Source organism: Pteropus medius, unplaced genomic scaffold (assembly GCF_902729225.1).
Source record: "Pteropus medius unplaced genomic scaffold, Ma_sr-lr_union100, whole genome shotgun sequence".
NCBI lineage: Eukaryota > Metazoa > Chordata > Mammalia > Chiroptera > Pteropodidae > Pteropus > Pteropus medius.
Window position 1 is genome coordinate 350,594 of NW_024351732.1, and position 16,867 is coordinate 367,460.

The following is a 16,867-nucleotide window of genomic DNA, read 5'->3' on the forward strand; positions in this document are numbered from 1 at the left end:
TGTATTTGTCTTTGGAACTGAGATGTGTCTCCTGAAGGCAGCATATGGTTGGGCTTTGTTTTTTGATCCATTCTGCAACTCTGTGCCTTTGTATTGGTGAGTTCAGTTCATTTACATTTAGGGTGTTTCTTGAAATGTGAGGTATTCCTATAGCTATTTTATCTTTTGCTTTCTGGTAGCTCAGTGTTTTCATTGCTTCTTTATCCTTGTGTTATCTGTTTTTTCTTTTAGTTGGATTTGTGGATTTTCCCTCGTTTTTCTTGTTTAATGTACTTCAGTTCTGAATCTTTGGTGTGTGGTTACCATTATTAATATGTAAAGGTAATATACACACATGCACACACATATACATACATACATACATACAGTAGTCCATTTTCTTTACTTGTACCTTATCTTCGTTTCCCTTTGCAAATTTGGATCTTTGTATTCTCCCTTTTCTGTTTTTTTAGTCTTTTTTTTTTTTTTCTATGTATGCTGAACATTCATTACTATCTGGCAATTGCAAATCTCTTCTTATTGCTTAAGCTTATAATGCCCTGTTCTCAATAATGGTTGCACTACTCTGATTCTATCTGCTTGCTTGTCACCATACTCCTAATTATGTGTTTTTTGGTTGTCATTTTGTTTTAGGTGAGCTGACCCCTTTCAGTATTTCCTGGAATGCAGGCTTCATAGTGGAAAATTCCCTCAATTTTTGTGTGTCTGTAAAGGTTTTTATTTCTTCTTCATAACTAAAGAAGAGCTTGCTGGATACATTACTCTTGGCTGGTAGTTCCTTTCATTTAGTAGTTTGACTATTTGATTCCCCCGGATTGTAGGGTTTGTGCTGAGAAGTCCGATGATAATCCAGTGGGTTTTCCTTTATAGGTCACTATCTTCTTTTCTCTGGCTCCCTGAGAATTCTTTTTGTCATTGGTTTTTGATAATTTTAATATAATGTATCTTGGAGAAAGCTCTTTGGATTGAGATCATTGGGTGTTTTGCTGGCTTCTTGAATTCTAAGCTCCAGCTCATTCCTTAGATTTGGGAAATTCTCATCAACTATTTGTCTGGAAATGCTTTCTAATCCCTACTTTTCCTCCTTTCAAGAAGAGCCATTATTCTTGTTTTTCTCCTGATGCTATCAGCTAGTTGTATTTATCTTTCATGTTTTCATTCTTTGGTCTCTCTCTAATTCATTTTGATTTATTGCTAGATTTCTGTTTTTGATAACACTGATTCTTTCCTCCATTTGGTTGATTCTATTTCCCAAGCTTGCTGTTTCATTCTTCATCTCTTTTAGTGTGTTCTTCATCTCCAGAAGTTTTACTTGGTTCTTTTTTAGGGTTTCATTCTCCTTGCTAAAAAACTCATTTTGCAGATCTATTTGTTTTTTTCAATTCCTGGAATTGTTGCTTGAATCATTTTGGATCTCATTGAGCTTTTTCAGAAGTACCATCCTGAACTTTCTGTCATTAAGTTACAGACATATTTCTATGTCTTTAAGCTTACTTTCTGGAAATTTTTCTCTTTCCAAGCTGCGTTGTTACCTTGGTTGTTCATGATGTTTAGTGGACTATTTCTTCACCTGGGCATTAATGGAAGTATATATATATTTTTTTTAATTTATTTTTTCCCAGAAAGATTTATGATATAAAGGTCTCTCTTTAGCCTGTTGCAAATAAGGCCTTTTTTTTTCTTATAAATATTCAGTCAGCTCACTACCCTCAGTCTCAGTCACTGTCGCTACCCTCAGTCAGTGTTAGCGATAGTTTTGGTAGCATTTTTTCAGATTCCCCTGGGGCCTTGTGGTGTTCAGTCTTGGAGGATATGGATATTCAAAAAATGAATAATTCAGGTTTGGAGTATGAGAGTGTAGCTCAGTGTTGCATTTTGCAACAAGGGCTGGTAATGATCAGCTATTGCTTCTGTGCTGTCTCTACTTTGTTTTGCTTTGTGCCCTGATCCCTGGAGCTCCAGGTCTTTCAGACCTGGCTGTTCAGGGAATGCGCCACACTTTCTTCCCCCTCCTCCTGCAAGGATCTTCAATTGGGAGAAGCACCTTCTTTCTTTCTTCTGGTCTACTGCCTGACTCCTGAGGTTCTGACCTGTGGTAACTCTTATTCATAGATTACTCCCTAACACGTGCTTGTGTGCAGGTTGGGTGTTATTTGTTGAGTGTTAGATGTTCAGTTTATTGTTATTTCAAGGGGAGAGCTCTGGGGACATCTCTCACTCTGCCATGCTTCTGACATCCTTGTTTTTTTTTGTTTGTTTGTTTAGTTTCAATTTTTATTGTAAAGTGCTCATTTTATTCATTGATTTTATTCCTGAACTCATTGAATTACTTTTCTGAGTTTTATCTCGTTGGGTTTATTCAGCACTTCATTCTTGAATTCTCTGTCATTTAAATCACTCTTTTATGTCTTAAGTTTATTTTCTGGAGATTTTTCATATTCTTTCTGATCTACCTCATTACCTTGTTATTCATTGTGTTTGATGGGTTATTTCTCTGGGCATTTGTAGGAATAAAATGTTTTGTTTGTTTGTTTGTTTTTTAAGTATCTCATTCTTAAATGTTTAGCATGTTGACTAGTAGAGGTATTTCTTTTGTTTTCCAGTAGGTGTTGCTGTATTACAAGTTTTTGCTTTTTCTTACCTGCATAACTGGGGTTCGATCTCTGTGGAGTGATGTCATCTTGGCCATGGAAAATGGCCTGTATTTCCTGAGGAGGTGGGTATCCTTTTTATTACTCGGTTGTTTTTCTGGCTCAGGGCACCACTTGTTTTATGTTGTGGTAATCAATGGACTCCTGGTCTGTGTGTTCCCAGCTTTGCTTTCTTGCAGCCAGAAGCCACCAGCCCCCAACTCTAAATGTGTATCACCTACCTCAGGAAGTTGGTTCATGCATCTTTGGCTCTGCTCTTTCCAGTGGCTTTAGCCACAATGAGAACAGACAACTTGGCCTGTAAAATTGCCTCTACCTTTTTGTGATCCTTCAAGTGAAGGTTTTAATTCTGGGCATGCGACAGGAGGGTAGAAAGGAGTGTTTCTATGTCTGAGGCTTTCTATGTCTGGTGATTGCAGCTTGTTGAACATTGCCATCCTTGCCTCACTTCTCTGTCCCTGACCTCGCACTCAGTCTCAATGTGTACTGGTCACCCAGGCCTGATTACTGCTGCTTCACCTCTGTTCTTCCAAATGGGGGGTTGCACCTTGACCCTTCACTGCTATTGCATCCACTGGAACTGTGGCAAGTGCCTGAGCAGTCAGGCATCTCCTGTCTTTGTTCTTCCTCCCTTCCCACTACCTCCCTGCTTGCTTTGATATGCCCACCTGCAGGTGACTCAATGTGTGGATCCCTCAGTTGTGTTTTTGTATTGAGCAGGGAATCCTTTGTTGAATTATAGATGTCCAACTTGTAACTTCAAGGGGAGAAACCTGGAGGTCCTCTCACATCACCAACTGTTTATGTTACCAGTACCTCATTTTTATCAATGGATAGAATATCTAGACAGACGATCAATAAGTAACTGGAGGACATGAACAAAACAAAAAAACCAACTAGCCCTAACAGACATACTTGGAACACTCTACCCAACAACAGCACATACACATTCTTCTTAAGTGCTTATGGAACATTCTCCAGGATAGACCCTGTGTTAGGCCATAAAGCAATTTTCATTAAAAACAATTGAAAGCATACAAGGTATCTTCTCTGACCAAAGTGGAATGAATCTAGAAAATAATAGAAAGAAAACTGAAAACTTTGCAAACATATTGGAATTAAATGACACACTCTTATACAACCAATTTGTCTAAGAAGAAATCACTGAGGAAATTAGAAAATACTTTAAGACAAAGGAAAATTAAAACACAACATACCAAAATTTATGAGAGGCAATGAAAGCAAGTGCTTAAAGAGACATCTATAGGTGTAAATGTGTACATTAAAAAAGAAAATCTCAACCTAACATTACATCTTATGGAACTAGAAAAAGAGGAGCAAACTAAACCCAAAGCCAGCAGAAGAAACACAATACAGATGAAAAGAGATAAAAAATATATAGAATTTTAAAAAACAATAAAGAATCAATGAATCCAAAAGTTGGTTCTTTGAAAAGATAAACAAAATTGAAAACCTTTAGATAAACTGTTTAAGAAAACAAGATACAAATAACTAAAATCAGAAATGAAAGTGGGGACATTACTGTAGTTTTTAAGAAAAAACTACAAACAATTGCACACCAACAAATTAAATAATCCAGATTAAATGTACAAATCTTCACATACACACAAATTACCAAAATTGACTTCCGAAATAGAAAATCTCAATGAACCTATAACCAGTAAAGAATTGAGTCAGTAGTTCAAGACAGTCCGCCACCCCAAATTCACCAGTAAATTCAAACATTTAAAGAAAAATTAACACCAATTCTATTCACTCTTCCAAAAAATAGAAGAGGAAGGAATACTTCCTAACACATTATATGAGGTCTGCATAATTCTGGTGCTAAGGCCAAACAAAAATACCACTAGAAATGAAAACTACAGATGATTGTGTCTCATGGATATAGATATAAAACTCCTCAATAAAATGTTAGTAAACCAAATCCAGCAGTACATTGAAAGGATCATACAGCATGACAAAGTGAGATTTATCCCAAGAATACAAGTATTGTTCAGCATAAGAAAAAAAATCAATGTAATATACTACATTAATAGAACAAAGCAGGGGGAACCCCACATGATCATCTTAATTGCAGAAAAAAGTATTTGAAAAAAATGCAACACCATTTCAGGATAAAAATGCTCAGCAAACTAGGAATAGAAAAGAATTTTTTAACATAATAAAGGAAATTAATGAAAAACCCATGGCTAACATCATTCCCAATGGTAAAAGTCTGAAATCTTTCTAACATCAGGAGCAACAAGAATGTCTGCTTTCACCACTTGTATTCAACATTGTACTGGAAGTCCTAGCCAGAAAAAAATTAGTCAAGAAAAATTAATAAAGGGCATCCAAATTGGAAAAATGGAGTTGAACTATCTCTATTTGCAGATGTCATGCTTCTATTTATATAAAATCTCAAAGTATTCCCTCAAAAATAATACCACAGCTAATAAAAATAAGTTGTTTCTATACACCAGCAATTAATCCCAAAAGGAAATTAAGAAAACAATTCTATTTGTAATAGCATTCAAAAAAATAAAACATTTAGGAATAAATTTAACTGAGGAAGCAAAAGACATGTAGACTGAAAACTATAAAACATTGCTGAATAAAATTTTAAAGACATAATTAAATGGAAAGACATCCCCATTTTCATGGATTAGAAGACATTTTTTGTTAGTCTATTACAGCTGCCATAACAAAATACCACAGACTGGATAGCTTAAACAACAGAAATTTATTTCTCACAGTTCTGGAGGCTGGATATCCAACATCAAGGTTTGATTTCTTCTGAAATTCCTCTCCTTGGCTTACAGATGGCAATTTTCTTACATGGCCTTCTCTCTGTGTGTGCAAATTTCTGGTGTTTCTTCTTCTTATAAGAACATCATACCTATTGAATTAGAGCTTCACCCTTATGACCTCGTTTAAACTTAATTTACTACTTAAATCTCAAAATACAGTCACATTGTGGGTTAGGGATTCAACATATGAATTTTGGGGACAGAGTTCAGATTCAACGTAATCCCTATCAATATTCTAATAGTCTTTTTTTCAGATTGGAAAAGTAATTCCTCAAATTCATACGGAATTTCAAGGGGGCCCCTGTAGATTAAAGCTGAGCAAACCCCAAACAAGATAAATCCAATGAAATGTATGCCAAGAAATATTATAATCAAACTTCAGAAAACTTAAAGACAAAAAATTCTTGAAAGAAATAATAGCACTGTTATAGAGGAACAAGGTAGAGAGAGAAAGCAAGTTTTGTGTTCTTATAAGGGCATTATCCCATTAATGAGAGTTTCACCCTCATGAACTAATTACCTTCCAAAAGCCCTAGTTCCTAATACTATCACATTGTGGGTTAAGCATATGAATTTGGGGGGTTGGGAGTACAAACAATCCACAAAAAAAGCCACAGATATTATCCCCTGGAGCAATGGTTCTCAAAGTGTTATCCTGGACCGGCTTCATTGGCACTACTTGGGAACTTGTTAGAAATGCAAATTCCTGGGCTCCACCTCAAACCTATTTACTGAATCAGATATTGATGGTGGGTCCCAGCAATGGATTTTAACTAGCATTATTCTGATTTTCTGATAATCTGATCCATTACTGCCAATAATACTCAACCTTGTGAAGATACAACTAAAAGATGGTCATCTGTAACCAGGGTAAAGGCTTTCACAGAAATTTATCATGCTGGCATCCTGATCTTGAATTTCCAGCCTTCAGAACTGTGAGAAATGAATGCTTGTTGTTTAAGCCTAAATAAATAAAGAATAGCTAGAGGAAGTTCTTTAACAAGAGAAATGATAAAGGAAACATGGACTATCAGGAATGAGGAAAAAATAACAGTAAAAATATGGGCACATTTAATAGACTATCTCCTACTGATTTCTAATATTAGATCTTTCAAGCAAAAATGATATCTTATGTAGTTCTTAAGGTATACAGGAAATATTTAAAACAATTATACAATAAAGTAGGGAAATTAAAGGACCTCAGTTGAGATAAAAGGTTTTAAACTGGTTAAATGGTGACAGAAGTAGACCATGGTAAGTTACGTATGTATAATGTAATACCTAGAGCGAACACTAAACATCTGTACAAAGAAATATACTTAAGAACTCTATAAAGTAAAATTCTTTAAAAAAAATGCTTAAGTAACCCATAGTAAAAAATGAAGTGAAACAGGAAGAAAAAAAAGTAGAAAACAAATAAAACAACCAATAAGATGGCAAATGTTCATAGCAGTTTTATTTGTAATAACCAAAAGTTGGAAACAACACAGATGTCATTCAATGGCTGAATGATTAAAGAAATCGTGGTATATCTTTACTTGGAAAACACCCCCCACCCCAAAGGAATAAATTATTGTACCTGAAAAACTGGGATTGATCTCAAGGGAATTATGTTGAGTGAAAAAAAGCCAATCTCAAAAGGTTCTATAGCATATGATTCCATTTATAAAACACTCTTTGCCAGGGTTTAAGAGTGGGGAGCAGGCAGTGAAAGAATGGAGACAACTACAAAGGGATAGAATAAGGGATCTCTGTGACACTGCAAGTTCTTTAGCTTGATGTGGTGGTAGTTACACAAATTTACACGAGATAAAATTGTATAGCCACACATACACAAGTGCATGTAAAACCAGTGAAATATAGTAAGTTCTGTGGATTGTACCAGTGTCAAATTCGATACTGTACTATAGTAATGCAAGATATTACCATTAGGGAAAACTGGTTGTAAGGTACACAAACTAAATAGTACTATATGGTGTTACTTCTACAGCTTTCTATAAATCTATTTCTAAATAAAAACATCTTTTGGAAGTCCCAGTAGAAAAAAATAGACAAAACATATAAATGGACTATTCATAGACAAGGAAATTTGAGTACCAAAAATACTTGAAAGGCCTCATTGTAGAACAGCTGTGGTACAGGAAGTGACCTTTCACATCCACTGAGTCCTTACATGACACATTTAAATTGCCAGCACCTGCATCCTCACTTAAAGATCCGGAATCCAAAGAAACCTTTGTTGAGGTACATTAAAATCGCTTCTTCTCTTATGTTGGTAACTATCCTTGGCTTGACATGTTAGAATCACTTTTTATAGTATGCACAAATGATCTCTTCCTCTCAATCCGAAACCAACTCAAATGTAGATTTTTTTCACCCAAATGTAGAATCAGTTATCCCAACAACTGAATTATTTTTGTTTCTTTACTACTTTCAACTAGAAAAATACTTGTTTGTAATAAAAATTTAAATTAAAAAAAAATGGCCTCAAACAAATGTTAGATACTGATTTTTATTACCCTAACATTATGAGGACATGGTAAGCAAAGCATTTTAATTCAGGTTTGGTTTGTGTAATAGCAAAGAAAATTTTCTGTAAGTGTTAGTATCTAATAAAAAATAAGAATCCATTTAAAAATGGTTTCTATAGGTCTAGGTTTCTTGAACCCATTTGATTCTTTATTAGAGAAATGGGTAATAAAGAAAGGCAAAAAAGAATATCCCCCAAAAAGCAACATAATTTTTACAACCAGATGGTACCTGTCATATTTGTTTCATTCTTTAAGAAATATTACAGATAAATATAACTACTCCCTCCAAACCTTTTTCACTTCCTGAAAGTGGGACCCATGGTCATATATGGATCCATGGTAAACGCAGTACTGTTCTTTGCATTATTTTATAATATTTACACAAATATATTTTATTGTACTTTTTACTTATTATATACTGTGCTCTATCCCTGTATCTCTATGTCAAATTTGTATTTGCTAAATACTGTACTCTATCACAGAAATAATCACATCATATGGATTTACCCTTCTACTAAGAGAAATTTATATCTAATTTAGAGTAATACAAACCATGATGCAGTGAACATCCTAGACATAGTAGACAGACATATCTTTGTGGACATGTGTGGGTGCCTCTGAAACCAATAAACCAAAATAGAATTGATTATTCCATATTTGTTTTTAAAGAAATCCTGTTACTCTAAAATATTTCATTATAGTTTAAGAATTTGCTTTTTATATTCTGTTCTTCAATCTACTTGGATTTTAATTTATATATGTATATATGTATATAATTTTTCATTAATATGTCTTCCATTTATTGAATAGGCTATCTTTTCTTCAATTATTTCCATAGCACTATCATATACAAAATTCCCACTTCTCTTTCCTACAATCCTCGATTTGTTTCCACTGATTTGTTTACTCATGAAGAACACTGTTTAAATTACACCAGCTTTAAGTATGTGATATCTAGTGACTGTCTTTGTTTTACTTTTCACATTTTCTTCAGCCATGTGTAGTCATTTACATTAAAATATAAAATTTTGAATCAGTTTGAAATTCTTAAAGTATAACTAACTGGTGAATGCTGAGTTGAAGTACTTTATAAACTTAGAGATTTGAGAAACAATTTATATATTTTATAATGTTAAGTCTTTTCAGAGTGTTATTTTTCTAAATTTTAAGGTGTTTTTTTGTGTCCTTTGAAATGTTTTATAACTATATATAATGCCTTGTTTATTCTGAGATATTTCATATCAACACACTTTCTAATTATTTCTCATAAAAAGGCTATTTTTATAGTTTCTCTTTTTTCCCAATCTTCCTTTTCTTGCTAATCCATTGGCTAGGAGCTCAAATATGTTGATAAGCAGATATCTTATTTCTAGTTTTAGGGAGAATATCATCAATAGATGTCTAAAGGTTTTTGATGATAAGCTTTTTCATTATACAATTTGTAACCTTGGTAAGAATTGTTTCGTAAATGTGTGACTTCTTCAATAGGCTTTCTCGCATTATTTCCACTCTAGAACCAATTATGTAATGTGCAAGGAGGTGTTAATACCTACTGAAGTCTTTTCCATATTCAAATATTCATAGTGTTTCTATTTCTAATGAGTATGAATTCTCTGATGTCTAACAAGGTGTGACTTTTGGCTGAAAGCTTTACCACACTCATTACAATGATAAGGCTTTTCACCTGTATGTTTTCTCATATGAAGCGTAAGTGATGAGATCTGAGAGAAGGCTTTTCCACATTTACTACAGTCAAAGGGTTTCTCACCTGTATGACCTCGTATATGTATAGTAAGGGATGAACTTTGGGAGAAGGCTTTTCCGCATTTATTACATTCATAGGGTTTTTCACCTGTATGACCTCTCATGTGTACAATAAGGGAGGTTCTTTGAGAGAAAGCTTTTCCACATTCATTACACACATAGGGCTTCTCACCTGTATGACTTCTCATATGCAAATTAAGCAATGAGCACTGAGAGAAGGCTTTCCCACATTTATCACATTCGTAAGGCTTTTCCCCTGTGTGACTTCTCAGATGAAGCGTAAGGGATGCAATCTGAGAGAAGGCTTTACCACATTTATTACAATCGTAAGGTTTCTCTCCAGTGTGAACTTTCTGATGTGTAATAAAATTTTGCTTTTGGCTGAAGGCTTTACCACATTCATTACATTCATAGGGTTTCTCTCCAGAATGAATTTTTTCATGAGCAATGAGATTTGATTTCTGGCTAAAGGCTTTGCCACATTCCTTACATATATAGGGTTTTTCTCCAGTGTGAATTCTCTGGTGTCTAATGAGATTTGACATCTGAATGAATGCTTTTCCACATTCATTACATTCATAAGGTTTCTCTCTAGTATGAATCTTTTGGTGTGTAATGAAGTTTTTCTTGTGGCTGAAGGCTTTTCTACATTCCTTACATTCATAGGGTTTCTCACCAGTATGACTTCTCATATGTACAGTAAGGGCTGAGCTTTGAGAAAAGGATTTTCCACATTCTTTACATTCATAGGGTTTCTCACCTGTATGAATTCTCACATGTATAATAAGCATGGAAAACTGAGAGAAGGCTTTTCCACATTTATCACATTTATAAGGTTTTTCTCCTGTATGACTTCTCATATGAAGGGCAAGGGATGCAATTCGAGGGAACGCTTTACCACATTCATTACATGCATAAGGTTTTTCTCCAGTATGAACTTTCTGATGTGCAATGAGGCTTTGCTTCTGGCTGAATGCTTTTCCACACACATTACATTCATAAGGTTTCTCTCCAGTATGAATTTTTTCATGATCAATGAGATTTGATTTTTGGCTGAAGGATTTCCCACACTCTTTACATGCATAGGGTTTCTCTCCAGTATGAATTCTTTGATGTCTAATGAGATTTGACATTTTAATGAAAGATTTCCCACATTCGTTACACTCATAAGACCGCTCCCTACTGTGAATTTTATGATGTTTAAGAAGTTTTTCCTTGTGGTTGAAGGCTTTTCTACATTTTTTACATTCATAAGGTTTTTCTCCAGTATGAATTCTCAGGTGTCTGATAAGATCCAAGGTTTGACTGAATCCTTTTCCACAATGATTACACTTAAAGGGGGTTATTACAAAATGAGATGAGCTATTGCCAAATGACTTTATAGGTTCACTATATTCACAGTATCCCTTTCTTATAAGGATTCTTTCATTATTATGACAGTCAAAATTATTATGTTCTAAACACTTTCCAAATAAGTTATAATCATAGAGATTGTGACTGGAAGGAAAAAAGTCTGAGTTTGGAGAAAATGCATTTGCAAATTTCTTATGCCATTCATTGACTTTTCCTTCAGTCAGTGTTTTTGTGACTTTATCTTCAAGTTGTGTCAAAAGTCTGTGCTGGATATTATGATGCTCATCAAGTCCCCATATTTCTCCTAGAATAGATTGCAAATAAGTATTACTTTTAATTTTTTCCATTATTATAACATCAAGATTTCGAAAAACTTGCTATTATAGGACTGGCTTAAGGCCTAGTTTACCACTATTAAGCAAATTCCAGGTACATAAAACTTTTATTCCTAAACTTTAGAAAATTTCAGGAAAGCAAATAAGAGTAGAGGCAGACATTTATAAGTATAGCTTTGATTGCTTTTAAGTGAGATTTGAAAGAAAACAGAAAAATTGTTGGATACATAAAAGAGAATGTAGAATTTACAAATAAAGTAAGAAGGAATAATGATAAAGAAAAAAACAGACAAGTAGTTAAAAATACATAATAAAACTATTTTGCAAGACACTATTGAAATACACTTTCACAAAATGACATGATAACTTTCTGGAAAATATAAATGACCAAATTGACTCTGTAAGATATAGAAAACCTACATAGGCCAATTTCCACAAAATAAATAGAAAAATTAAAAAACAAAACAAATAGGAAAGGCCCAGAGAGATTAACCTGAAATTTTAACAAACATTTAATGGACAGCTCTCATGCTATGTAAAATGTTACCAAAGACGAAAAGAGAAGAATTCTTAATTTCATGTGATGAAACAAATAATAGTAATACCAAACCTGACAAAGATGACAACCAAAAAAGCAAACTATATGCAAATTTCACTTATGAATATCAATGTAAAAATTTTACATAAAATGTCAAAATGACTCAGAAGAAAAATAAGTGATCCAGAAGCACATTAAATATAAGCTATATCATACCTGAGATTCCCCCCCCCGCCCCCGCAGGAATATAACTATGTTGCAATATAAAAAAAATCCATTACTATAAGTAAATATATCAATAGGTCAAAAGTGAGAATTCAAGTAACAATTTACAAAGATATTTAATGATAAAATTCAGTATCTATTTTCCATTAAAAAACTCTTTATAAACTGGGACTAGACAGACACTTATTTGACTTAAGTACAGTACAACTTATACACCAGCACCATACTTAATGGAAAAAATCTCAAAGCAATCACGTTAAAGTGAGGAAGATGAATATTATACCACTATTATTACAGTATTGGATAGTACATTAAATATGGAAAAATCAGAGGTATAAGAAGTTGAAAAGGAAAGGTAAAATTAATGTTACTTGTTAACAGTAAAATGATTTACCTGCAATATCGAGTCAATTGTAAAATTATTATAAGTAAGAAACTAATTAAATTCACTACATACAGTAAGTATTCAGTTTCAATAACTCTCACCTATACAAACAACTATTTACAAAAACATAAAAGAAGACTACAGGTACAAATGCTACAAAAATATGAAAAATCTGGGGAAAAATTTAATAAGAAATATCCCAAAATTATAAGAAAACTTTAAAATACACACACAGATTTGAACAATTAGAAAGTGTTATGAGTTGAACTGTGTGCCCCCACCACCCCCCTAAAAAAGACATGCTGAAGTCCTAATCCCCAGTACCTTGGAAATGTGAAGTTATTTGGAAATTGGGTCATTGCAGATGTAATTAGTTAAAATGAGATCATAGGGGATACCCTACTCCAATATGACTGGTGTTCTTATAAAAAGAATGTCACACAAAGAGATAGACAGGGAGAACACCATGTGAGGACAAAACACTGGAGCTATGATGCTATAAGTCAAGGAATGTCTGGGGTTACCAGAAGCTGAAAGAGGCAGGGAAGGGTCCTTCTCCTACAGGTTTCAGAGGGAGCATTGCCCTGCTGACACTTTGGTTTAGTATTTTTAGCCTCCAGAATTGTGAGAATAAATTTCTGTTATTCTAAGCACCTAATTTGTGGTACTTTGTAATGGCAACCCTAGGAAACTAAGACAAAGGAATATTCTATTCTTGGAAAAGAACATTCAACTGCAAAGATGACAATTACTCTCAAGCTAACCTATTAACCTAAAGTGGTTTCAATAAGAATGTTTGAAATTACAAGTAATAGCTCAAAGGAGAATGATGCTAGGGGTTGTCACCATAGAGGGAAAATGAGTAAGAGAAGAATAATTACTTTTCGATATATAACCTTGCACCTAAAAAACTGTACTATAAGCATGTATTATGTATTTTAATAAATAAATAAAATTGTTATAACAAAGCAGTAATTAATAAACAAGAACAAACAACTAGAAGATAAACATGAAAGAGTTGGAACATAAAACTGAAAGAGCCTATCTACCATAATTGGATAGGGAGTAAGTATAGTGAGCAGGAAGAGAAACAAAGAGTGAGAAATTGAGCTTAAATATGGTATAATAAATACATGAATTTATCTATGATCACATCTAAAATTACACTAATATGAGATAAAGAAAAAAGGTATAAACTGACAAAGACAAAGACCATTCCTCTACCCCAGAGAAGATGAAAGATTACTCTAAAAACAAAATGGAAGCTGAAAGGCTCTAGAGTCAGGGACACCAAGCAGAGGAATATGGAGAAAAGGAACTGGCTAAGCATAGAGAGAATAAGTGAAATTCTACATACCGAAGGGTGAGACATACAGTCCCCTGTTGCTGCTTAGCTCCTAGATAGGAAAATGGAGATGATACTCCCTCTCTGCCACACTGAGAATTATGTAAGGGAAAAATTCTCATGAAGTGGTAAAGCAGGTAAAGTTAGAGACCTGGTTGCAGACTATAAATGTAAAAAAGGCAGTGGAATATTAAGCTTTTGAGTCACTTCGATTAGGAGAAAAAGAAAAGCTCAGTTAAGCAAAAGATGTTGAGGAAGAAGGTAGGATTCGGTACTATACAAACAGAAGTGAAAAAGAACTCCAAAGGCAAGATGAAAATATCTAATGTTACAGAAAAGACTCCATGTTTTAAATGATAGAATGAAAAAGTATCTGATCTATTTTCCTCTTTACAAGAGTGAAGTTATTGATTCCTTTGCGGTGGCTGTAGCACAAATGATATTAAATGGGTTAGTGTTGACAAATACAGTGAAGGCTAGAACAGAGGAAGAAAGACTCTAAAAAAAAAAAAGCTGTTCATGCTGATCATGGGCAGAACAAGCAGCTGACAGTGTTGAAATGTATAACACATCTTGAATGGCAGAATTAATTATCCTTTGAATATAACATTGAAATTTGGGAGTGTAGACTGGTTACAGGAGACTTGATATTCCAAGATATGTCAGAGAAGCCAGGACTGAACAAGGAAACATTCTGAAGTGCTATCTTTTCAGGAACAAGTCTACTGGGGTGAGAGTGTAAGATTCAATTATGAGAAGACTTGCAGCTGCAGTTCCCTTTTGGATGAGAAGAAAAAGCCTAACCATACTTCTACACATATAACCATATAAAATAAAGGGCTTCAATTATGAAGCACAGGTGCATTCATATACATCGAGTTGACAAATTTTTTCTTAAAGGGTCAGATAGTAAATAATTTAGGCTTTGTAGATCATATAGGTTTTTTTTAAATTAAATAATTTTTTCTAATTTATGGTGACATTAGTTAACGAAATCCAACAAGTTTCAGCCATACACTTTAACAGTAAGGCATATATATATTTACATTGTGTGTTCATAGATCATATAGTTTTTGACACAACTATTCGACTTTGCTGTTGTAATGTTAAAGCAGTCAGACAAGATGTAAATGGGTGTGGCTGTGTTCCAATGAAAGTTTATTTATAAAAACAAGTGGCTGCCCTACAAGTCACAGTTTGCTAATCTCTACTTTAGATCATACAGCACTCATTTTCCTTCCTCGACATCACCTTTCTTTAAAGCAGGTCAAGATAGAACTATCCTCACTCAAAAATGACAAGGTGCTGGAATCAGATCTATAAAAAGTATTACAAGAGAAAAAAAAGAATAGAAATATGATATAAAGAAAGCAGACAAAAATATAAGTGAAAACCATTACGACACATACTAAATGAAAATCCTGACTAAATATATTGTCATGAATGAAAAAACTTAATGAAAATAGCACCTATGAATCAGGAGTTCACAATATAAATACATGAGGAAGAAACAATAAGAAAACATAAGAGGATTAAAAAAAAATTTACTGGCAGACTGAGGAAAGAAATGAAAATAATAAAGCCACCTGGAACAAAGAACACCATGCAATTGGGGGGAAAAAAGACAGAGAGAGACTAGTTAGGACTTTTAGTATTGAAATTATGGTGGTGTAACCACACATTGCAAAACAACAAGATAATGAAAAAACGATGAATAACTGGGCTTATAGGAAGTAGCATAAATCATCTCAGAATACCTCAATACTGTCCATCAACCACATCTGAGCAACACATACATTCAAAAGTGAACAAAACAAAAATAAATAACTAGTATCCAAAACCAGGACTGAGAGAGAAAATTAGAAAGCAAGCTAGAGAATGGATCTGACTTGTGTATCTATGCAAACAGAAGTCCTGTTTAACTGAAGCATAAGCCTTGGACCAGCAATAAGGAAGAGAAACTCAACTGAGGTTCCTACAAAAAGTAAGGACCCTCAAAGAATATTTAGCTGGTCCTCTCTTGGTAATGGCTGCTGGCATCCACCAAACATACATGCAAATCATCTTTAGAAGAAAGCAACCCAATTTAGGACAATAACATCAGAAATTAAGATTTTAAAATTTGAATTCACCATCGGCAATCATCAAGCATGTGAAGAAGCAAGTACAATAAGTGAGTCACTGAAAACGAGATATTTAAACCTAAGGACTTAAAATATTAGAACTGTTAGATACAAAATACAGAAGAGTGATGTATTTTTAAAGAAGCAAAGGATAGAAACAAAGCTGAACAAAACACAGAAATAATTAGAAAGGACAAGAAAGATGTGAAAAAACATGGCAAAAAAAAGGAATGTCTAAAAATATAAAACACTACTATTGAGAACAAAATTTTTAAATGAATGAATTAAAAAGACAAATAAAAACAGTTGAAGAGAGAATTCGTAAACGAGAAGATATATCTGAAGTAATTACTGAGAAGGCAATACAGAGAGGTAGGAAAGTAGAAAATAGCAAAGGAAATGAAAAACAATATATATGTAGGAAAAATAAAAAGGTCTAGAATCTACTTAATAGGAGTCCCAGAAGTAGAATACAGAGAATGAAGGAGAGCCAATATTTGATAAGACTGGCTGAGAAATTTGCAGAATAGAAAACAAATAAGAAAAGAACACTATGGGTAATTTTATAATAACAGATTTGAAAATACAGATGAAATAAATTGTTAAATATAACAGATGACCCTGGAACATCAATATATAGTAAACTTTTACAGATACAGAGAAAACAAATATTTATGAAAGTTATGTTATTCAAATTTGTTAAAATTAACTTGAAAATCAGGATTAAATGTAATTTTCTGGAAAAATATAACTTATTATCAAAAAGTAATACCAAAAGAGAAAAAAACCTACACTGAAGTTATAAAA

At 33.6% G+C, this 16,867-nt stretch overlaps 1 protein-coding gene across 14 annotated transcripts in view; it reads right to left on the reverse strand.

The window, feature by feature from the left end:
• Positions 1 to 6,890: 6,890 nt before the first annotated feature.
• ZNF569 (zinc finger protein 569) overlaps positions 6,891 to 16,867 on the reverse strand; it is a 41,267-nt gene continuing 31,290 nt past the window's right edge. For all 14 annotated transcript variants that reach the window (XM_039846252.1, XM_039846249.1, XM_039846246.1 and 11 more), the window contains one exon: positions 6,891 to 11,413. In XM_039846252.1, the coding sequence (XP_039702186.1) occupies positions 9,588 to 11,413 (1,826 nt within the window). In that variant the 3' untranslated portion in view covers positions 6,891 to 9,587. The remainder of the gene's footprint in view (positions 11,414 to 16,867) is intronic.